The 23,146-nt window shown below is 56.5% G+C and overlaps 1 protein-coding gene across 4 annotated transcripts; it reads right to left on the bottom strand.

Moving 5' to 3' along the window:
• Window positions 1–200: 200 nt before the first annotated feature.
• On the bottom strand, window positions 201–21,821 carry PLEKHM1 (pleckstrin homology and RUN domain containing M1). Of its 4 annotated transcripts, none has more exons than XM_042021558.1 (14): window positions 21,730–21,821; window positions 20,575–21,004; window positions 19,900–20,057; window positions 16,482–16,563; window positions 14,764–15,011; window positions 12,767–13,402; window positions 11,244–11,595; window positions 8,790–9,024; window positions 7,453–8,361; window positions 5,732–5,877; window positions 5,364–5,557; window positions 4,857–4,920; window positions 4,269–4,426; window positions 201–970 (listed from the first exon to the last, which is right to left on the bottom strand). In XM_042021558.1, the coding sequence occupies exons 4-14, from the start codon at window positions 16,521–16,523 to the stop codon at window positions 847–849; spliced, it is 3,108 nt and encodes a 1,035-aa protein (XP_041877492.1). In that variant the 5' UTR covers window positions 16,524–16,563; window positions 19,900–20,057; window positions 20,575–21,004; window positions 21,730–21,821; the 3' UTR covers window positions 201–846. The 4 variants fall into 4 exon arrangements, with proteins under 4 accessions (XP_041877492.1, XP_041877493.1, XP_041877491.1 ...); XM_042021559.1 differs by having other exon boundaries at window positions 19,900–19,994; XM_042021557.1 differs by lacking the exon at window positions 19,900–20,057.
• Window positions 21,822–23,146: the final 1,325 nt, after the last annotated feature.

Raw genomic sequence — 23,146 nt, 5'->3', positions numbered from 1 at the left:
GGAGCAGACGGGAAGGAAAATGGGGAAGGGTCCCCCAACCAGTTTCCCAAGCAAAACCCTGGAGGATGGGCAGGGAGGATGGAGGACAGAGGATAAGGGACAGGCAGCATACCCATTCCCTACCCTCTTCCCACAGAGACACCGTGTCAGGTTCAACCTGTGATTTGGTCCCACTGCAGAGAAGCAAACCCAGAAATCACTTCACTTGTTGTTAAATAGACTTTAATTATTTTTGCGTGGGGAGGGGTTAAAGGAAAATAAAATTTCTCCCGAGGATGAGCAGCAGCAGGCAGGGAGGAGCGGCCCGGCTCTCCCCAGCGGCCACGGCGCTGGCTGGGCTCGGAGCGGGAGATGCTCGGGGCACCCACGGTCCCCCGGGGGCGCGCAGGTCCCTAAAGGCACAAGTGTCAATTTGTCCCCTCCCTGCGCGGCTCCATCACCCAGAGCAGCCCAGTTGTGCAAAACCCCCATGTAAAAAAATACCAGTTTTCAGTATCGAACATCCTAAAAATCTAGAGCTTTGATCAATGTCAGTTCTCCACACCCTTGATTGGAATTCTGGGATGACACCGTGGAGAGCCGCTGGGTTCCACTGGGAGGGGACATTGGCACCCGGAGGGTGACAGGGAACAGCACCCGGTTAGTGTGAAGGGGGATGGAGTTTTCCACCCCCCTTGTTCGGCCCTGGGTGGGCAGAGGGTCCCTCTGTGGGGCAGGTGCACCCACCCCACACTGTCCCTGTCCCCAGGGCAGGGCCAGGCACAGGACGGGCTCTCAGGCAGGGGGGCTCTGCTCTGTCCCTCCCCCCATCCCCATCCCGCGGGCAGTGTCGAGGGCAGTGCCAGGCTACAGGCTGGGCTCTGTGCTGGCCTCCAGCCGCCGCTGGTACCGCTGCCGCCGCTCACAGCGCGGGCACGACGGGGCCCGGGCGTGGCAGTCCCGGTGGAAGACCGTTTTGCATTCGCTGCACCTGGGAAAAGAGGGAAAAAAACAAACCCACTGTGTTGGTAACGTCAGAGCAAAGACCAAACTTCCCCCACTGAACCAGGAGACACTTCCCTGTCCTGGTATGTTTTGAGCACTCGCTGAGCAGAGCCCCAGCCGCGGCTCCGGCTCAGGACGAGCCTCGAGCGAAGGAGCAGCAGCTGCTCGAGCGGAAGATCCACCCCAGCAGCTCCTCATCCCCCCCGGCAGCTCCGAGCGCAGCGGCTCGGCCGGAAGGAGCATGGTGGGCGCTGCCAATGTGTGAGAGAGAGACGAGAGTGAGGTTTGAGCTGAGGTTTGTGCCCTGCTCTCCCAGCGCCGAGCGCAGCTTCGAGGGCGTGACAACAACCCCGGCAACAACGAACCCTGAGACACCAAACCCTGGACATCGACTCTTGTGACAGAGACCACTTGGCACCTGACGCTGATCCCTCAACAACCCCTGTGACAGCATCGCTGTTGGGGACCCTCTGCTGGCCATGGCTAGGGTGGGGGACCCCCACCCTGGCAGCAGGACCCGCACGTGGCAGGGACACTGTGGGGACAGTGGAACTGCAGGGAAGGGATGGACAGCCAGGAGGAAGCTGCCCTTGAGCAGGTCACTCTGCGGAGGTGCTGGAGCTCCCTGATCTGGCTCAGCAGCAGCAGGAATGTGACACCCTGTGGAGGACCCCAGCTCGAGCAGGGGTTTCACTGCTCAGTCACCAGCAGAAACGTCCCTGATATGAGGGCTGAGGTCAATTTTTGGGTTGTGATCCCCAGCTCCTCAGTGGCAGCAAAAGGTGGCTGAGCCACATGCCACTGGGGCAGCCAGATTTACCTTCCCTGTGCAAATACCTGTGCACAATCCATGTGTGAACAGCCCCGAACACCTTAATTCCCCAAAGGATGCGTGGGAGAGGGGTGGAGAAACAGCTGGCAGTGCCAGGAAAGGGACCACGGCATCACAGCTGGGGCCAAATCCTGCTCCGGAGAGGAGCTTGCAAACCCTGAAGGACTCAGGAGAGGGAAAGGCTCGTGCATGGACAGGCGGGATTTGGGATGGAAAATAAGCATTTCCCCGGTGGAACACACTTCCACGTGGCCTCTCCAGATCTGTGGCTGCTCCCCAGGTGTGGGGAGATTTGGGAAGCCGGGTTTTACCCAGTGTGGTTCCAAGTGAGAAGTGGCATCTCCTGCCTCCACCTCCCCCCGAGCTGCCGGAGCAGGAGAGGGTCCTGCGCTGGCGGGGTCATTGTTTGAGGCGCTGCAGACACATCCTGCAGCGAGTGCCGCTGTGACCCGGCGGCCCCGGGGCGGGCAGAGGGGCAGGAAGCCGCGTTTAGCTGCGCGAGGATGTCGGCTGAGCCGCTTTCCTGCTGCACAGCCTCCTCCGTCAGTGTGAAAAAGAAAGACGTCAACAAACTTCAGAGCTCGGCTCCACGGGACACGAGACCCCCGGCTGGCCGCCAGCCAGCTCAGCCCTGCGTGCCAGCACTTTCCAGAGTCCGGCTGCTCTTTTTCCAGGGAAAATCGGTCCCCTGGGGATGTTGTTGTCCTCGATAATGAGCTCAGCGCTGTCCCCGTGGCAGGGAGGGGAGCGACCAGCGCTGCTCCTCCTCCACGGAAACACTCGCAGCTCTGTAACACATGGAGCACCCACGGATCCTCGATATTTTCTGCAGGTTCTGGGTGTTGCTGCTCACTTTTATGGATTGCCAGGCAAAGCGAGGCCACGCAGCTCATCAGCCTGTGAAATCTCTCTGCCAGGACTGTGCTCAATGCCAAATAGGATAAGACAGCACAAGAGGAAATAGCCTCAAGTTGCCCCAGGGGAGGTTTAGGTTGGGTATTATGGAAAATTTCTTCACTGAAAGAGTTGTCCAACTCTGGCACAGCTGCCAAGGGCAGTGATGGAGTCACCATCCCTGCAGAGATCTAAAAGCCATGTGGATGTGGCACTTGGGGACATGGGTCAGTGGTGGCCTTGGCAGTGCTGGGGGAACAGCTGGACTTGATGATCTGACAGGGCTTTTCCAGCCTGAATGATTCCATGATTCTATGACATAACCATGGAGATGTGGATCTCTCCACCTACAGGGGAGCAGGCTCCTGGGCTGGAAGGGTTTGATTTCTTCAGGAAACCCTGATGGTGGTGGGGATAAGAGCTCCCCTCTAGCACCATCCCCATCCTGATTGCAACTTCTGTCCAGCTGCTGCATCCTGACCCACAGCTGATCTCACTGCAGGACAGGTCCCTGCCTGTGAGGGATGGGAGCTCTGTGGGCAGGGGAAAACCTCGGTGAGAGCCAGCATCACCCTTCTCCTGCTGGGAACATCCTCAGCCTCTCCCAGCACATCCCACAGTGCTGCCCACCCTCCATCTCTGCTCCCAGAGCAGCTGTGGCTGCCCCAGCCCTGGAAGTGTCCAAGGCCAGGCTGGACAGGGTTTGGAGCAGCCTGGGACAGTGCAAGGTGTCCCTGCCATGGCAGGGGTGGCACTGGGTGGGCTTTAAGGTCCCTGCAACCCAAACCACTCTAGCATTCTATGAACTCTGTGTCCCTGTGTCCATCCTTCCCTCCATGGCTGCAGAGGGATGTAGGACAGTCCCACTGCTGCTTCCCCTTCCATCCTGCAGCCCCTGCAAGGGGTCACACCGACCCTGAATGGGAGAGGCACTGGCCTGGTGAGCAAGACAGGGACACGCAGAACCTTTCTCCTCCTTCTCCTCTTCCTCCTCCTCCCTCCAGCCCCTTGGCTGCCCTGGCACCCAGCACCCAGCAAGGCTTTTGCAGGCTGACAGCAAGATGCTGGTGGCTCTGCATCTTCAGTCTGCAAAGCCACCTCTCTTGGTGCCATCTTGGCTCTGTGAGGACAGTCCTCTCCTGCCCCAAACAGCCTGGATTTGGTTTGGTGCATCCTGGGGCTGATGGGTCCCATGAGGATATGGGCATGAGGATGTGGGCACTGTGAGGATGAGTCTCACAAGGATGGGGGAACCATGAGGACATGGCTCCAACGAAGACATGGGCACCATGAGGATGCAGCTGCCACGAGGACATGGGCACCACAATATGGTTCCCATGGCTGAGGACACGGAAACCACAAGGTCATGGGCATCACGAGGATGCACAACCACCTCAGAGCCATTTTCAATCCCCCACATGCCTTGGAAATGCAGACCCCGAGCAGAACTCAGGGGTTGTTTGGTGCTCCTGGAGGAGCCAGGCTGTGCCCTTGGGTGTCCTGGCTGTGCCCTTGGGTGTCCTGGCTGCGGTGGGACGGGCAGAGGTGGCTCTCTCACCTGGTGGTAGTGTCGAACTCGAAGGGGAAGATGATGCTGCTGCTGTTGCAGATCTGGCAGATGAAGCCGCGCTGGGTGCACAGGTCGCAGCTGTAGACGTGGTGGGATGCAAACTGCAGCAGCGACTGCAGGAAGGTCTCGAAGACGCCGTCGGCGATCTGGGGGACACAGGGGTCAGCGCTCCTGGAGCCCGGCCCCGCGGGGTTTGCTGGGTCACACCCATTCTTTGGGCTGCCACCTGAAGGCAAGGCTGCCCTCCAAAACAACCCCACTCCCACACGCCAGGCACGCAGTGGGACCCTGGGTGGCTGAGAGCAGCACCCACAACCTGCCAGGATGGGGCTCCCGGCTTGGGAATCACTGAAAAACCCAACTGCTGGGAACCTCTTGCTGAAGGAGCAGCACGTGGCACCCACACAGACATTGGGGTGTTTTCACCTGGAAAACCCCTACAGCTGGGCCAGGGGGCTTGGAGCAACCTGGTCTAGGGGGAGGTGGAACTGGGTGGCAGGGGTGGGACTGGGTGGTCTTTAAGGTCCCTTCCAACCCAAACCATTCTGGGATTCTGTGACCATGCACAGCTCTCACCTGCCTCAGATCAGCCACACTGTATTTGTGGGGACACTCCAGGAGGTAATGCCTGTGATCAAGCCTGCAAAGAAGCACAGAGAGGAACGGGGTAGATGGTTTCCACCACACCTCCAACAGCTTTGGAGCAAGGAGGAGCCTGGATGAAGCAGCCTCTTGAAGTGAATCACTGCAGAGCCCATTTTCACATCCCAAATCCTGCCACTGGAAATCACGTGAGAGCATTTCAAAGCGGGGGGGGAAAAAGAAAATAAATATCTCATCTATTTTGCCAGGTGTTTCCTGTCCAGCCAGAAGCTCCTCAGCCAGGAAGGTGCTTCCTGAGTCACAGCTCATTGTGCTGACCCAGCCAACACACGGATAACTCCTTAGAGCAGATGACATGGAGGGAAAAGTCACCCTGAGCCTTGGCAGCACCACTCCCTGCTCCCATGGTGAGTGAGGAGGAGGACCAGGAGACCACCAGGGTGCCAAGAGAGGGGAATGTCACCCCGGGAGGGACCTCACCGCTTGCTGAGCTCCTTCAGGGCGCCGCTGCGGCACATGATGAGATAATCCCCCAGCAGCTTCAGCTGCTCCCGGCTGCGCAGGATCCGCCCCATCCTCTCCACGTGCTCGTAGAGGCTCTCGTTGACCAGCTTCAGGTCGATCAGCGGCTGGTTTCGGATCTGCGTGAGGAACTTCAGGGCCTGCTTGCACACCTGGGGCACAGACAGAGGGGACAGGTGGACACTGACCAAGGAGCAGCCCCAGAGCGAGCTCGGAGGGAGGTTTGGAGTGGGCACTTCCAGCCCAGGGAATGCCCAGAGGGACCTTCAGGAAGCAGATGCTGGAGCATTTCCCTGCTCCCTGCAGGGACCCAGCCCAGGACTCACCCCTCGTTTGGTCAGATCCCAGTTGTGGATGAGGCGGGAGGGGATCACGGTCTCCTCGTCCCGGTGGCAGCTGTCGCAGTAGTAGAGCCCGGAGAAGGCGCAGAGCTTGGGCCTGGCGAAGGAGAAGCCGATCTGCCGGGAGCAGCCTGCGGGAGCAGGGAGTGAGAGGGGACCGTGCTGCCCACAGCCTCTGCCCACCTCTGCCGGGATGGGGAGAAACTTTTGGCAGCATGGAATTGGACAAGGAAGTTTTGGGAAGGCGTAGAGAGCACCTAAAGCACCTGTAGGACGTTCAGTGCGAGGCCTCCAGCCCCTTCCTCATGAATTTAGGACTGTGATGGTTCAACAGTTGCTGCTTCACTTTTTCTCCATAAAAAGGAGGCTGAACTATCCCTGAACCCACTCTTATCCATCAAGTGGTTCAATTGTTTGTGGTTTTTTTTTCAGGAAAAGTGAATTCTGGCAGCATCCCAGTGGTTTGGGGAAGAGCCTCAATCCCACCTGCTGCCCCATCACCTGCACCAGTAGCTTTGCACTATTCTGCCTTCACTCAGCCCTTTTCTTTTCTGCTGCTGTCACAGGGTACCAAACCCTCATCTGCAAGGATGGATTAACCCAAAAACCCCTTTATTATAGCAGTGGGGAACCCATCTCGGCTTTATTACCCCATGCACTGCACTCTGGAGTAGCTGGAGCTCACTCCCCCAAAATATTCATGGAGATCATGTGTTGCTTTCTGAATTAATAATAAAACCCAGCCTTTATTGCTCATTACCCTGAGATGGAAGGGAACACATCAGGTGTCAGGCTGGGGAGCGGGGTGAAAGCAGGGCAGGCAGATCCCTGAATAAAACCTACACAGAAAAACTGGGAATTTGTCTTTTTGCCTTGTTGCTTCCAGCTGTGGGGAGGTGGAAGATGCAGGACAGAGCCTGGAAGGAAGGCAGAGACCAAACAGACCAGAAAAAATATTATATAAAAAAAGGAGAGAGATTAAAACAAAAAACCCAATCTGCTGGAGGGTACAAGAAATATAATTGAAGCAGGAGAGAAATCTGAAATTTAATTAACTTAGTGAGGTAAAGAGCAAATTACAGCTCCTGTGGAGGTCAGTGAAGGTGCCACCAGAACCTCCCCGCGTGCTGAGAGGCGTCAGGGGAAGGGTAAATTATTGTTTTGCAAAATCAGCCCGTCACACCCATGGCAATCCCTGCTCTCGTGCTGCCTTACTGGAAAAACTGCTCCAGATTGCACTTTCCCCACAGGCTGGGGCCTCAAAATGCCCAGGAAGAGAGTCCTGAGCTTCCTGATCCACCTAAGGTTGGTTGCTTCAACCCCAGTTCCCCACTGTCTGTACTGAAAGCATCTTAAATGGGAGCCCAGTAACATCCCAGTTGGACTGGGCTGGGGAGGGATGGGGGCTCGGCGTGGGGGACTCACCCTGTGCCCACAGGACACCAAAGGTGCCCCTGACTGGGGACATGAAGCCCCACCAAGGGCATCTTGTGCTGCTGGGATTCCTGGGAAACCAGAGAAGCTGTGGCTGCCCCATCCCCATCCAATTGGGTCCAATACCCAACTGGACCACTGGGTGTCCAATACCAGCTTGGACAGAGCTTGGAGCACCCTGGGACAGTGGGAGGTGTCCCTGTCCATGGCAGGGGTGGGACTGGATGGGCTTTAAGGTCCCTTCCAACCCAAACCATTCCATGGTTCTGTACCTGCGCAGATGAAGCTCTGCGAGTCCAGGCCCTTCTCCATGGGGATGGCCACCAAGTACTGCAACAAGAAGCCGTTTTCCTTCACGATGTTCTTCAGGACGACCTGGGAGTGCCCATCCAAGCTGCCCCCCAGGGTCAGCGCCTCCTCGGCGCTCTCCAGGTAGGACATGAGCACCTCTCGGACCAGCTCCCTCCATGAGGCCGCCTCCTCTGCATTCTCAGCCTGCAGCTTCAGCACGGCCTTGGAGGTGATCACCTTGAAGAAGGAGGGTCCCCCCAGGCTCGTGTCTGGAAGGATGTCCTGGATGGTCTCTATACCGTAACTGTTGCTTAAAACTTTTTCATTGTTCCTGATTTTAAAGCACTTCAGAGTTTCTAGAGACAGGGAAAAAATAAATGGGACCCAGGTTTTGTCCACATCCATGTACAGAACAGCCTCTTTGATCGCATCCAGCTCTGGTTCTGGAGCTGCAGTCCAGTCCAAGCTGTTCCCAGGCACGTCACTGTACTGGAGAGCACTGGAATCGCCCTGGACGGGCTGGGCTTCGCCTCCATCCTCGGTATTCTCCAGAGTCTCCCAGTCCTCCTCCTCCTCCAGCTGCGGCCGGCACTTGCGCAGCGCCTCGCGGATCCTGTCCAGCCAGTCCTCAGCCTCATCCTGGGAAGGGGCTCGGAGGAAGAGCTTTTTCCCCAGGAAAACCAGCTCGAAGCGGCCGTCGGAGTGGGTCAGCGCCAGGGACTCGCAGCGCAGCAGGGAGTAGCTCTCCACGCAGATGCGGTCCTCGTGGTCCAGGAAGAGCCGCAGCTCCAGCGGGGACAGCTCGCAGGAAAACTCCTTCCATATCCCCATGGCTCCTCGCCGCTCCAGGCTGCCCAGCTTCAGCAGCCCCCGGAAAGGGTTGGAAAGACCTGGGGCAAAAGATGGCTCAGTTTAAGTGAGAGTGGGGAAGCCAGTGAGGAGAGAAAAGCCAAGAGGGGCTCAAACCAAGCACCCAGAGGCATGGCAGGGGTGAGAGCCAGTGCTGGTACGTGGTGGGCTGGGGTAGGAGCTGACAGGACCTTGGTCTCCATCATTGTCCACCTGCATTTGGGTTTTGAGGCTGGGAACAAGTGGGATTTAAAGGAAAGGTGTCATGCAGGGTGGACAGACCCTCTCCCACTAAACTGCTTCCCACCAGAGCCTCCCTGGGCTCAGCAATGCCTTGGGAAGCTGCTCCACTGCCCTCTGTAGCTCCCAGTGCTGCCATCAGCTCACACCAGCCAGCAGCTCTCCCCAGACAGCCCAGCCCCACCTGGAACAGCCCCCGAGCACGAGGGCAGCAGGAGGTGGCACGTACCCATCTGCCTGCGGTGCACCACCCTGAAGCCCTTCTGCTCCCGTTCTGGGGACATTTTGGGCTTCCCAGTGTCTGAGGATGGCACTGAGAGCCTCTCCAAGTCCAGAGCACTGATGAGCCCCAGGGCTGGCTCCTCACTGTCCCCCTCTGGCCCGAAGCCGTTGGTGTTGGCTGTGCTCCCACTGCCCTCTCCTGGGGAAGGTCTGTAGAAATCATCTTCTGAGATCCAGCTCGTCTATTAAAAAAAAGAAATATTATGAATTATTAAGCTCATCAAACACCCAGTGCCACTCAAACACACACATCCACAGCAACCCCTCCTCGGGGGCTGCTCCTGCGCAGCCCAAATCCTAGGCACTGATGTGTGGGATTTAATGCAAGGTGTCCCTGCTCACGGCAGGAGGTTGGGAATTAGATGAGTTTTAAGGTCTCTTCCTCCCCAAACCATTCCATGACTGATTTTCTGCTGGCCATTCGCAGGTGATGGCTCCCCTGCTCCCTCCAATCAGAGAACGATCTGTGGAACTGTGTCCACAGCTGGAAAACACTGGGATCATATTCTGGTGGGATAATAAAGCCCCAAATCAATCTATTCTCTCCCCCTAAAGTCATTGTGGAAGGAGAGCACATTCCCTGCACCGACCACAGGGCCACAGAGTTTTACTGACGGGGGTGAAATTCCAGCCCTGCCATGGAGGGGCACGAGCTGGAGCAGCAGCACCAGGAAGAACAGAGATGGGAAGAGGCACAGAGGTGTCCAGGGTGAAACAGAGACCCATGGCTCACAAGAGGATACTACAGGGGCCTGGGCTGTGCAGGGGAAAATAAGGCAGGGAAGGCAGAAGAAGTCTCTCTCTGCATCCCAGGAGGGGATGAGATCCATGAGCTGAAGAAAATGTGGCTGTAGCTTCTCCAGGAGCTTTTCTGGCTACAAGAATCCCAGAATCATTAAGGGAGAAAAGCCCTTTGAGTCCATCCTGTGCCCAATCTCCACCTTGGCAGCCAGGCCAAGGCACTGAGTGCCATGTCCAGCTGTTCCTTGGACACCTCCAGGGATGGAGACTCCACCAGCTCCCTGGGCAGCCCCTTCCAAGGCCTGACCACCCTTTCAGTGAAGAAATTCCTCCTGAAAGGAGCAAGGTTCTGGGACAAGGTCCCTGAGCAAACACCAGGAGGGAAAAACAATCCAGCTCAGTGCCCTGGCAAAAGGGAGCAGCATTCCTAGATCCTTCCTGGGCTGCATCCCAATGGGAATGTCCTCTCAACTCCCCTTCCCGGCCTTCCAAAATCCTTTTAGTTTGAATAACAACCGAAGTGACAGCACAAGAGCTGTCACCACCCTTCGGGGAGGATCACGGGGTGGCGGCTCCTGGATTACTCCTGGGGCAGGAATGCAGGTCGCTCCATGAGTCATGGAGAGCAGGGGGAATTTCCTGTTGACACAGTATGTTATACATAGATTAGGTCAAACTGGCTCCAGGCCACGAGGAAGCAGCGGAAACGGGATAAGCGGGAGGGAACTAAGAGGAGCAGAGAGCAAAAGGAGGAATGGTCTGGGGGGTGTGAGGTATATCCTACCCTCACCAGCATGGAAAGGATGGGAACCAGCATGGAAACAATGGGAACCAGGATGGAACAGTCAGTAACAAATTACACAGAGGACAGGGCTGTTCAAAGAGTTTCCTAAAAAGAGAAGCTCATGGATGTGGATCAGCTCCTGCTGGCAGCAGGGGAAATCCGCTGCTGCTCAGGCTCAACACCCGGGAATGCCATCCTGCTCTGGGAACAGATGTGCTGCAGGGGGATTTTCCCACTGGGAAACGACTTTGTTTCCTGTCCAGTCAACCCTTTTCCCTCCTCTTACGTGGACCATAAATGAAGAAAAGTCCCCCTGAGAACCTCGACTCCGGGGCTGTTTTATCGCTTGCACACAGTCCATGGCCAGATTTGTGTGAGAGCTCACCCCTCTCCAGATATCCCTAAGAAACCCCAAACTTCCTGCTACAGCTGCTCCTGGAGAGGGGTGACTGACAGACTAGGCAGGGCTTCAAAAGCTTTGGTGCCTCTTTCATCAGGGAATAGAGACTTTGATCCAGTTTCTCCTGAAGCAGCTGCACAACCACGGCTCCATGGGGTTGGAACCATCACTGATAGCCAAGTGGGAGCAGCACAGATGATGGGAGTTTGGAGAAATCTGTGCCTGGAAGTGTCCAAGGCCAAGTGGACGGGGCTTGGAGCATCCTGGTCTAGTGGAAGGTGTCCCTGCCCATGGCAGGAGTATGGCACTGGATGGGCTTTAAGGTCCCTTCCAACCCAAACCATTCTGGGATTCCCTGATTCTAGAACAGCAGTGCCTATCAGAGCTGTCCCCAGTTTTATTTCCCTTGAGCATGGGAAGGGAAGGGAAGGGAAGGGAAGGGAAGGGAAGGGAAGGGAAGGGGCTGTGGCACCTACCGGACAGCCCAGCAGGGGTGAGAGCAGGTACTGGGCCGTGGGGCTGCGGGCTGCCTGGCTGCCCTCGCTGCTGTTGCTCTCTGCTCTGCCCAGACCATTCTGAGGGGCCGGAATTCTGGACGTGCCGCTGGCATCTCCATTCCCCTGCCTGGGGGGCACGGGGTCTCCTGTCCGAGCAGAGCTGGCACTGCTGGGGGGAGGCTCCTGGTGTGTTCCATGGGTCGGTGCCGGGCAGGCAGGCGATACCGGGGGGCCCGGGGGAGGCCGGGGGGAGCAGCCCAGCACGCTGGGGAGCAGCCGTCCCTCTGGGGCCTCTGGGCTTGGCCTGGCCTTGCTGAACTCGGACAACACCCTTGAAATGGAAAAGTGATGGGTTTGAAGGCAGCTCAATAACCAAAACCTATAAAACCCCCCTGTTATTGCACACTGTAACTATGTAAAAAGAGTTCAGCATCACCGCTGGCCTCTGTGGGCTGGCAGCACGGTATCATCCCAGTGATGCCAACAGAAAAATGTGGGATTTGTGCCCCACAGAGCAGCGTCAGCCCCACAGCATGGAGCAGGACACTGCCTGCGGAGGGAGCATTTCCCAATTACACCCATTAATGGGTTTTAATTTGGTGGATGGAGGGACAGCACTGGGTGCTCCCCACAGCCCCAGCCCCATGTACAGCTCCTGGACATGAATCCAGCCTTGGACCATGTGCCAAATTCCAATTGTTTCCATTAATGAGCAATTAACAGTGGAGCCTGGCCAGAGAATTGGCTGTTCCCGTGGTCGCAGACCGCTGCCAGCCCCAGAATTAAACCAGCCCAAGATTAAAACTCAAAGGAGCATCTCCATCATGAGTTTAATCCAGTCAAGGCAGGTTCTTCCAGGATTATTGAAAGATGCAAAATCCTGGAAGAAGGGAATGATGCTGTTATAGACGGGGAAGCACAGCCTGCAGCTCCAACTCTTCCTGAAGACTGGGAAGAGGCATCAACCCGAGGCTCGGCTCCCTCAGAGTCACACTCTAAAGGTGGCAGGCAAAATATTTACAGATTACTCAGAGCTTACATAACTCTGGAAATCTTTGTGCTGGATGCTTGGCAGGAATAAATCACAAGGATGACAAACCAACAACCTCTCTCTCTGAATGATCTGCCAAAGCTGCAAATTACAACCCTTCTCTGTGACCAAACTCATTTCTTTCCCCCTGTGGAAAGCCCTGGAGCATCCCCCAGTGTACACCAGGAAGATGTGACATTCCTGAAACCAGGGAGCAGCATTTTTCTGACGTTTCTGCCCTGGTAAAGAGGACACACACACTTCAGTGGCTGTGAGCTCATTTGCAGTGGCAGCAGGGTCTCAGCAAGCCGTGCTGAGCGGTTCACAAAAAGAACAAAAGCTCCTTCCAGGAGGGAAAAAGAGCTTGTGTAAAGGCAAGCAGGGAGAAAGCCTTCCTGCCTACAGAGAGAAAACAACCAGAGCCCAGAGAGGATCAAAAATCCCTTCAGAGAGGAGATGTGGGGAGACTCACTCCTGCAGGGACCTGTCCAGGTCCTCGGCGGTGGCGGTGCCCAGGTCGGAGTCGCAGGACAGCGGCTCCTCGCCGCGCTCGGGGCTGCGGGTGCAGGGCACCGGGGGGAGGCTGTCGGAGCCCAGGCTGGACGAGAGCTGGGACGAGCTCGTGGTGTTCAGGCTCAGCGAGGACGATGTGAGCTTGATCTTGCTGCTGGCTTTGCTGATGGGCAGGACAGGGGCTTGGATCTCAATCTCATCCGACCCCGAGGACTGGGAGATGGAGCCCAGCGATGCTTTCCTGCGGGGTTCGGAGGCTGAGGACGTGAGGGGATCCAGCAGCTCAGACACGGGACACAGACCCGACAGGGACAGCGGGGTTACGGTCCACTCATTCAGAACTGCTGACTTGTAGGAGAGCTCAAAGGTCAAGGACGATAAACCCTGCAAGTAGCAGAGGAGAAACTCGCACTCCTCGGCGTCCAGGAGCAGAGCTGGTGCTTGGTAGTACTCATGCAGCCGGGCCCGGTCCCGCAGCAGCAGCTTCAGGTAACACTCCATGAGGCCGTCGTTCAGCGCCAGCCGCAGCCAGGCGCGGCAGCGCCCCACGTCCGTGTTGATAAACATCAGTTGTTCCAGCTCCGAGACAATATTCCTGGGCAAGGAAGAAAAAGAACAGAACAGGAGAGAGCAGCTCTGTTTTGGTCCATCGTGGGGTTCAGGAGGGCCTGAGCCTCCATCAGACACTGCCCAACCTGCTCTGCTACAGGGAGTTCAGGAGCTGGGATAAAACCAGCTGTGGAAAATCTCCCTCCTTCATGGAAAGTGTGGTTTTCCATGGAGGGAAATGGCTCCTGAATGCCCCAAACTAAACATGTTGGTAAGTACCCCAGGCAGCTCTGCGGTGCCTCTGGCTGCTCCTCCTCTCTTTGACCAGAGGCATCTCCCACCCATTGCTTGCACCGGGCAAGGATGCAGAGGGAGAATTCCTGCTGTCCCTGTGAATTTGTGGGGTTTGTGCTGGCTGGATCCTCCTTGGTGACAATCATGTGTCTAAATCCTCACTTCAAATTTAAAAGCAGCCAAAACACAGTGAAAACTGTTGTGGCAGGCCCCAAGAAACAATGTGGCTGAAGTTGAGCTCAAGCAATCCCAAACTCCTGAATTCAGCTGTTCTTCCCTAAAATCTAACAGCGACACCACGCTCCCTGATCTTCCTCACTCCCAGCTCACTGCACACACCTCAAAAACCAGAGCAAAGGTTTTGTAAGATTTCTTTTTTAATCTATCTCTCAAGACAGAAGAGAAAAGCCTTCAAAGGGCACAAAAATATCCCCCACAGCATGTGAAAGAGCTATTTTCATCTGCTCTTTCATAATTCAGGAGTCGGTGATGGAGCTGGATGAGGCTTTCAGAACACTTTGTGTGTGGGCTGTTATTTACTGTGGGTGAACTTGACTCAGGGAGTGGCTCAGAAAACCCCAGTAAACAGTGATGACTCAGGGGAGACCTCCTCAAAGGCTGGTTGGGGCAGGGGGAAATGGGGCCAACCAGTCCTGGCTGATCCAGGTTAGGAGAGAGCCCAGATCCCTGTGTTGTGCATCCCATAAGCAGCTGCTGCCGGACACCAGTGTGGTCACTGGGGTTCCACAGGGCCCAGACATCCAGCCTTGCACACAGAAATAAATAAGAAAGGGGTGTGCCTTCAGTTTCAATCCTTGACTTTCTGGGGACATCAGCTCACCCCTGGCACATGCTAAGAGGGGATGTGGGGGCTCAGCCCCTCTTGGCACCGCAGGGGCTTCACTCTACTCCCTCCATCTCCCAGGGTCCTGAGCAGCCCCCCCAAAGCCCTGTGAGAGCATCGGTCCCTGCAGCTGAAGGGACTGAGCACACAGATGGGGTAGAGACACATCTGTCCATCGAACCATCCTCCTCATTCCCCGAATCTGACGGCACCAAAAGAAGGGATAAACCTGAGCATGCGAATCCCTGTCAGCAGCAAGACCCACTCACCGGTGTGTGATGCTCTTCAGCAGGCCCCAAAAAACTGGCTGGGGGAGGGGGCCCCGACCCCCGGATTTCTTCCCTTTCCCCCCACTCTCTGCTTTGATGTGCTTTGCCTTCAGCCCGTGCACAAACACAGCTTCCAGGGCGCTGCAGAGCGTGTTGGCGTTGCTGTCATCGCTGGTGACCACGGCGTCCGAGCTCACGTACTGCTTCTGCAGAGCCTTGATGGCATTCACCAGTTGCTTCTTGATCAGCTGCAAGACAGGAGGTGCAGGTTTGGATTATAAAAGTGAAAGTATTAAGAAGGATTAAATGTAAAAGAGCTCAAAAAACAGTCAGGCTTATCCACAGTGAAGCATCACGCCACTCCTCCCTCATCCTCAACCTTTGCAGCGGCTGAACCGGTCAAGCTGGGAACTCACACTCCTGGAATCTGGCTTATTTTGTTATAAAAATAATAACTTATGCAATTTTAGCTGGTGTTCCAGAACTGGGGTTGCCTTTAGAGCAACAGACAGCAAATGGCTTAACAGGATGGGAAAAAAGGAATTGGTTCTTTCCAGGCACTCCTTTGGGGGAAACATGAGGATTAAGTGTGGGTGAGAAAGGAGAAACTCAAGAAGAGGGAACACATCCCCTGAGCTCGTGCAGGTCAGCCCAAGCAGCATGTGACATGTGACATGGGGCCAGCAGCAGAAATCAAAGTCATCGACCTCAGCGGCTGTGCTGGGTAAACCCTCCAGGGACGGGCCCCCAGAACAGCGGGGTTTGGAAGGACACTGGGGTTTAACTGCTGCCCTCGGAGAGACTCAATGGGTTCTGAAGCTGGGATGTCGGAATTTTGCCTTCCAGCAGCTTTACTTCCTCTTCCACCAGTTGAAAGCAGCAAGTTTGGTGAATTTAACAATTTCACACCGGTGGAGAGGATTTTTCCTAAAGCAGCTGAGCCTGGGTGTCTCAACCAACCTTATTTTAAATCACAGTTGTGTTTCCCAGCAGGCGCTTGGAAAACACCACAAATTCCTCGTCAGATTCCAGCCAAACCATCCATGTTTCACCTCCCAGCAAATGCTGAATGTTCCCTCAGCAGGGCTGTGCAGATTTTGACTCGAGCCTGGGTTGGCTGTACAAACCCATATTAAATTTCCAGCCTGGGATATTTTTTTCAGCATCTAAATAAGATTCCCAGCAGCTGTAGCTCAAGGGCAACAGCCAGGGGAGTGTGTCCCTTATTTGGGGTGCTGTTTTCCAGCTTTTCCAGCTGCCCCCCAGGTCTGCTGCCCCAAGGAAGGAGCACTGAGGGCTGAGAAGGTTAAAGAGTGCGGATGATTTTATCAGTCACGCACAGATTCATCCATGGGATGAATTAAACACTTGGGTTTAACTGTTGCTGTTGAACTTTGCTTGTTGAACGGGTTTAGATTCCCAAGGTTGGGTGAAGAGACCCCAAACTGGGGGGGACAACACTCCTTCATCCAGGTATCAGAGTGAGCACCTTCCCTGCCCCACGTGGAGTCTTGCAAAGGCCAAGGTGTGATTTAACCCACACACCCCTTATTTCCTTTAATCCCCCAACCCAGACAAACCATCAAGGACCCCTTCCCAATCCCAATATAAACCATCCCAGTCCCAGCTGGCGGCACTCACAAGTCCTACCTGACCCCAGCAGTGCCTGGAGTTGCCCTGGGAGCTGTCTGGGGAGCACTGGGGGGGGTCTGGCTCACCTGGATGGCTTCCTTGGGGTCCTCGGGGTGGCTGGAATGCATCTCCGCTGCTGCCGCTCCCCGCGCTGCCTTCACATGTCACCTGTGGGACAAGGAGGGCATGGCTGAGCACCCAGGGGTCTCACGCCACTCACCTGCCAGGGAAAGGGCTCCTGGTGGCACCCAAAAGGGATGGATCCTGCCCTGAGGCGTTCTGCAGGTGCCCACGGCCAGGGCACGGTGGGATCTGAGCTGGGAGTGACTGACCTGGAAAGGTACCGTGGTTCCCAGGGACAATTCCCAGGGACCAGGAGTGTTTCAGGCAAAAAAGAGCAGGGCCAAGAGACCAGGAGAGAGTAATGAACCCCTGGGAGGGGCCCTCAGGCAGCCCCCAGGCTGGGGCAGCTGCCAGGCAGGTCTGGCCAGCAGTGCCACAGGCATGGCCAGGGACTGCTGCCCTTGTCCCTGTGCCACCTGGAATGTCTGAGCCTGAAAAAGGCACCCAAAAACCATGGGAGTGGCATTAGGTGGCCTGGACAAGGGGTGTGACCCCCTAACAGAGCCTGGGGAGAGGTGACAGCAGTTCAGCTCTCTGTCACATGCCAGAGGAGTGATGCTGCTCCAAACCCTGCTGGGACAGACCCTATCAGCACAGAACTGGCTGGGGAGATGGGAAAGAATCATGGAATCCCAGGATGGTCTGGGTTGGAGAGGACCTTAAAGCCCACCCAGTGCCACCCCTGCCATGGGCAGGGACACCTTCCACTGTCCCAGGCTGCTCCCAGCCCCAATGTCCAACCTGGCTTTGGACATTGCCAGGGATCCAGGGGCAGCCACGGCTTCTCTGGGCACCCTGTGCCAGGGCCTGCCCACCCTCACAGGAGGAATTCCCATCTGAATCTCCACTTTCAGTTTAAACCCATTCTCCCTTGTCCTGTCACTGTCTGCCCACGTAAAGCCCTCTCCACATTTTTTAAAAGCCCCTCTAAGTACTGGAAGGCTTCTGGTTCTCCATGAACCCCATGAATCCCAGGACCTCCCCATGCTGGGGGGTGCCAGGGCTGCTCTGCTGCTTTGGTGGGAGACAGAGGAAAATCAGTGCCCTCCTGCTACAGCAAACCCTGGAAAAACCTGATCTGAGCAGTCTGGGCAGCCTGGTCGGGTCACCTGCCACTGCAGGGCTGCAGACAACAAGGGACCTTTGACTTCTGACTCTTGGCTTCCTGCCCTGCTCCTCCCTTGGAGCCGTCTGAGAAACCCAGCTGTGCCTGGAGCCTCTGAGCAGAGCGTGTGGTGCCAGCAGGACACTCATGGCACGGCTGGATCCCTCACCAACCACATCTGGATCTCTCACCCATGGCTGGATCCCTCACCCCATCCCTCACCAAACACAGCAGGGCCTGGCATGGAATGGGGTCCGAGAGCTGCTCCAGCATCTGCTACTGCTCACAGCTTCCTAAGAATATGAGAGGCTAGAGAAGGAATTTATTTATAGAATTCCAGCATGGTTTGGGCTGGAAGGGACCTTAAGGACAACCCAGTGCCACACCGTGCCATGGGCAGGGACATCTTCCACTGTCCCAGGGTGCTCCAAGCCCCGTCCAGTCTGGCCTTGGACACTTCCAGGGATCCAGAGGCAGCCACAGCTGGCACCCTGTGCCAGGGCCTCCCCACCCTCCCAGGGAAGAATTTCTTCCTAATATCCCATCTAATCCTCTCCTCTGTCAGTGTGAAACCATTCCACCTTGTCCTATTGAGCTATTCCCTGAAGTTGGAATCACTCGCCATCCAAATGGAGGAGGAGAGCCCAGCTGTTCGCCGCAGGGTTGGATCTGCCAAAAGGCTTGGAATGGCATTGATGTCTCAGGTTTTATTTGCAAGCCAACACAAAATCCCCAGAGCTTTCCCTGAGCAGAGCTGACAGTATCAACCTGCCCCTCTCCTGCCAAGCCTGGGCAGAACCATGGTTTGCTGAGCAGCTCCTGCATGGCCACAGCCAGTCCTGAAGGCAGCAGTGTCCAAATCAGGAGCAGTTTAAACCCAGAGTGGCCCAATTCTGGAGTGGCCCAAACCCAGAGCAGCCCAAGTTTGGAGCAGCCCAGATCTGGAACAGTTTAAACCCTGAGTAGCCCAAGTCTGGAGCAGCCCAAATCCAGAGTATCCCAGACCTGGAACATCCCAGACTCAGAGCATCCTGTGCAGGTACCACCCCAGCTGGCCCTGCTGAGAGCAGTAGGACAAGAGCTCCTTGGGGCCAAATTCAGCACGGACCCTCAGTGTTTCCAGGGTTCACAGATGATTTCAGAGAAAACGAAACTGTTTTTGCTGTGACTTGTCATAAGATTTCCTCTCCTTGTGTTGCAACACAGAAATGGGGGGAGCACAGGGACTACAGGACAGTTAACCTCTGGCTCAGGGGCTGCTGGGTGGTTGGGGGAACGAGGGGCCCCTGAAGTGGCAGCAGTGGTTGACAAGGACCACAGGGAGCCACTCCCATCTCTGCCCTCCACCCAGGAGGTTCCTCAGGGCTGGGCAGCCTCTGCCCCTTTCCCCACCACCTCCCTGAGGACAAGAGACACATCATCCCCGAGACACTGCAGGTGGGAGACCCACGGATGGGAGAGTCAAGGGTGGGAAATCCAAGGGCAGGAGATCCAGGAGTGAGAGGAGACCCAGGTGTGGGAGAAGACTCAAGGGTGAGAGACCTGAGGGTGGGAGATCTGAGGGGGGAGACCCAAGGGTGGGAGACCCAACGGGGGGCACAGGGTGGCATTTCTCATGCCCAGCAAGGCAGCACAGGTGTTCCAGCTCCAGGACCACCCTGGAGTCCCGAGCTGGTTGCAGGGAAAGGGCTGACAGCAGAGGTTTTGCAAAGACTTCACCTGAGTTTTACAAAGACCTGGTCTAAGTTTTACAAAGTTACTCCCCCCCAAACACTCTCCTTTGCCAGCATGACCTCTCCCAGTGCCTGCAGGAGGCGAGAGCTGAGGAGGACAACCCACTACCTTCACCATGGGACTCTCCACTCCCACCACGACCAGTCCAACCAGTTTGTTCCAGCGCCATGAATCCACATGGCACCACTTCTGTCGGCACAGCATTTTCCTGAATAACAAGTGCAAAGAAGCAGCTCTGAGGCGGATTTCATCTAACAAATCTTGGTGAAACACAGGGAAATCGGAACAGCAGCCCTGGTGCTGGGTCTAGAAAGAACCAGAGGGCTCTGGAGCACTTCCAGGCAAATCCTGGAAAGCCACGGCTGATCCTTGTGATCTTAGAAGATAAGAGATGGGACAGATGTGCAAACACAGAGACAAGCACAGCTACAGCAGAGAAAATGCACTGGATTTCCCAGCAGTCACCACCCCAGCAGCTCCCAGGGTGAAACAACACAAAGCAAACAAGTGAGGAACAACTCCAGGCAGGGAGTCCAACCTACCCACGAGGAGAGTCACGGTGCAAGGGCAGAGCTGCTGATTTCCCAAACTGCTGCAAACCAGCCAGATTCCTTGGGAACAGCTGGAATCAAGGCTCCTGTCAGCAGAACAGAGCCCCTGTCCCAGAGCTCAGCTCCTCGGTCTCCCAAGAAGTGACGCTCTGGGAGTTATAAATAAACAGCAGGTCACTGCCCGTGCTCTGGGATGGAAAACAACAGCCCACGATGGCAGCGTGAGCGGTGACTCAAGGCCTGAACGTGGAGCCAGTCATTTTCCAAACACGAGTGCTGTGCCAGTCACCCTCCGACCTGGGGACGTGGGGGCTCTGGTGGCACAGTGGGTCCAAGGACCGCTGTGGGGACAGTGCTTTCCTCCCACACAGCTCCTGCTTTCCACACAGAGCTGAGTCCAAGCTGGGCCCAGAGGCAGCCCAGGAGCAGGAAAGCCAGTGTCATGGCATGGGGATTGGCTGCTATGAGGATAAAACCCCTGGGAACAGCTCGGCGAGGGTTAGGACAGGACAGAGCCCCAGCAGGACCCTCATGGTCCCACTTTGGCTCCTTCCCTGTGCCCAGCCTGAAGCAGCAGCGCTGTGATTCCCAGGGCAGGAACACAAGCATGGAGTGAGGATGGGACCATCACACCACCCTCGTCCCTATTTGTCACAGCTGACAAACCTGGTGGTGGCCAGAGAAGCATCACCAACGATGAACCCGTCCAGCTTCTGCCCCGTGGGGGCCCAGGAGCAGCCGGGGGAGGAAGAGCAGCCACTGGGCTCCCAGCCTGGATGTGAGACTGTGCCTTCCAAACACTCCAAACTGGGGATTTCCTTCAGCCTGTTACCTACTCCTGCACCAGGCTACAATTTGCCGGAGCCACAGGGAGAGCTGGGGTTGATTTTCCGTGGTGCTGCAGCTGCTGGAGCCGCCATGCATGGGCCAAGCAGGTTGTGAATGCCCCAGCGTGTTGAGGCAAGATGTTCCCAGGTTTATACTCCCACTTTTTGTGTTGCTTTGGATTCCCAGCACTGGAGTTTCCCCGTGGATGTTCGTGGTGCCATCCGGCTGGGCGGGTGGCTCGCATCCCTTGGCAGGGGGACGGTAGTCGCTGTGAGGAAGGCAATGAGGAATAGGCTTTTTAATCTCTACGTTTTACACAAGAGTTACCCAGAGCTTGTTTGCAACTGCTCATTTTACGTGATTTACCGAGAATGTAATACATGATAAGTCAGGGAAAGCTGTAAGGATCCCACAGGTGCTGGGATCTCTGGCTGGTGGGAGGAACAGGCCGAGAGACTTGGGGTGTCAGCGCTGGAGAGAGTGAATTGAGGACCAGACACCAACCCCCAGCGGGGCCCCATGGAAAGGCACATCTGTCCTGCTGTCCCCCCCACGGGGGACACGGAGAGGAGGAATGAGGGGCCAAGGCTGCTGGCTGGGCAGCGCAGCCCAGCCCAGGCGTGTGGGGCCTGGCACGGGCAGGCCGGGGGCTGCCGGGGGTGGCTGTGGGGGCATCCGGGTGGCTGGGGAGGGATCAGGGCCTGCCCGGCTCTGGGGAGAGGTGAGCGGCCGTGGGGAGCTGGGGGAGCAGCGCTCGCTTGCACCACCCTGCACCCCCTGCCAGACCCCATCCCCCGCACCCCTGGCTGACCCTCAGCACCCCGCACCCCATGGGCGCCCTGCACCCCTTGCTAGACCCCCGTCACTCTGCACCCCCATCACCGCGCACCCCTTGTCAGACCCGCACCCTCCGCACCCCACGGGCCCCCCTCACCCCGCACCTCCCGTCAGGCCCCACCGCCCCCGGTGCCCCCCGGTGCCCCCCCCGCTCACCGGCTCCGCGTCTCCGGCCGGGGAACCCGGAAGCGCCGGGAGCGCGCACGCCCCGCCCCCGCATGACGTCATCACGCAGCGAGGCGGATCGGTAACTCCGGGCCGCGCCCCGCGAGCACCGCGCGGAGGCGCGCGCGGGAACTCGGACACTGCCGGACACTGCCGGACACTGGCGGACACACACATGGACGCAGCTGGACACACCTGGACACACGCGGACAGACACCGGGACACACACTCGGACACACATGTTCACGCATGGACACACACCCGGACACACACAGGGACACACATGGACACGCACCTGGACATGTACATGGACACGCATGGGCACACCTGGACACACACCTGGACGCACACATGAACACACATGGACAGACACTTGGACACATATGGACCCTGCCACACGCGCAGCTTTCCTGAACGTCACTGCCCTGGGAAGGCTGCGGCTCCGGAGGCTGGGCTGCGGTAACTGCTTTGATCCCCCCCCGTTCCCAGTCGTCAGGGAGGAGCTTTGGGGTGTCCTAAGCACGGCACCCACCAGCAGCATCCTCCTCTGCGGAGAGGGGTCATGGAGTCAGTGGTGCAGATCTTGGGGTGCATCTTGTCTCTGGGTAACAGCGTTTCCTCAGGCTACTTCCATCCAGAATAACTGCAGGGAAACAACATCTGAGGAAATAAAGGCAAGGAAATAACAGTGAAAGAAATTAAATTAAATAGTCGAGGAAATAAAGGCAAGGAAATAACAGTGAAAGAAATTAAATTAAATAGTCAAGGAAACAGTAGTAAGGAAATAGCCAAGAATGTAGCCTCCAAGGAAGTAGGATCCAAGGAAATAAGAGCAAGTAAATGACAAGGAAACAACAGCTAAAGAACTGGGATCCAAAGAAATAGCCTGGAAATAGCCACCAAAGTAACAGCATCCAAGGAAAGCCTCAGCAGTTCCTACATCAGAACAAGAGCTGAAGAAAAAGAGCAGGCATTGCATGTACAAAAGTATCTGCCAGGAAAATGAATCCCTGGCTGAGCTGTGCAATGCAGAGTACTGGGATGTGGAGGAAGAGATTTTCCTACACCCTTCAACTTGCTGGGAAGACACTAGGGTTGACTTAAGTGCTTGGAAACGGGCAGGCCCTGGAAAGAACAGTGGATGGGAAGGATTTGGACAGGTGAGAAAGAGCGGGACACACATGGTACCTGACTTCACCTGCTCTACATTTTTGTACTTCTTCATCCCTCTCTGTCACAGATTTTCAGAGAATCCCCGAACACTTTGCTTGTGTCTCAGGGGTTCCCAGAGCCACCAAGAGTTCCCTCTCTGCCACCACTCAGTTCAGCTCCCAAGGGTGCATGGGGGCATCAGGAATGAAAACAGTGCAACCATCAGCCTGGGAGCCGGGCGGGTGTGAGGGAGGGC

The sequence above is a fragment of the Corvus kubaryi genome, unplaced genomic scaffold (assembly GCF_017639235.1).
Source record: "Corvus kubaryi isolate FWS band 111438036 unplaced genomic scaffold, C.kubaryi_AGA036_p1.0 37152, whole genome shotgun sequence".
In the NCBI taxonomy this organism is placed as follows: Eukaryota; Metazoa; Chordata; class Aves; order Passeriformes; family Corvidae; genus Corvus; species Corvus kubaryi.
Note: the sequence above shows the minus strand (reverse complement) of the source record. Positions and strands in the feature narration are given on the sequence as shown.

Excerpts from the sequence above, each read along its gene's own strand:
- PLEKHM1 (XM_042021558.1), bottom strand. The coding sequence starts at position 16,523 with ATGCATTCCAGCCACCCCGAGGACCCCAAGGAAGCCATCCAG. Across the intron at positions 5,878-7,452 it reads GCAGAGCTTCATCTGCGCAG|GCTGCTCCCGGCAGATCGGC; the intron begins GTACAGAACCAT and ends CTGCTCCCGCAG. Across the intron at positions 971-4,268 it reads GAGTTCGACACTACCACCAG|GTGCAGCGAATGCAAAACGG; the intron begins GTGAGAGAGCCA and ends CTCTTTTCCCAG.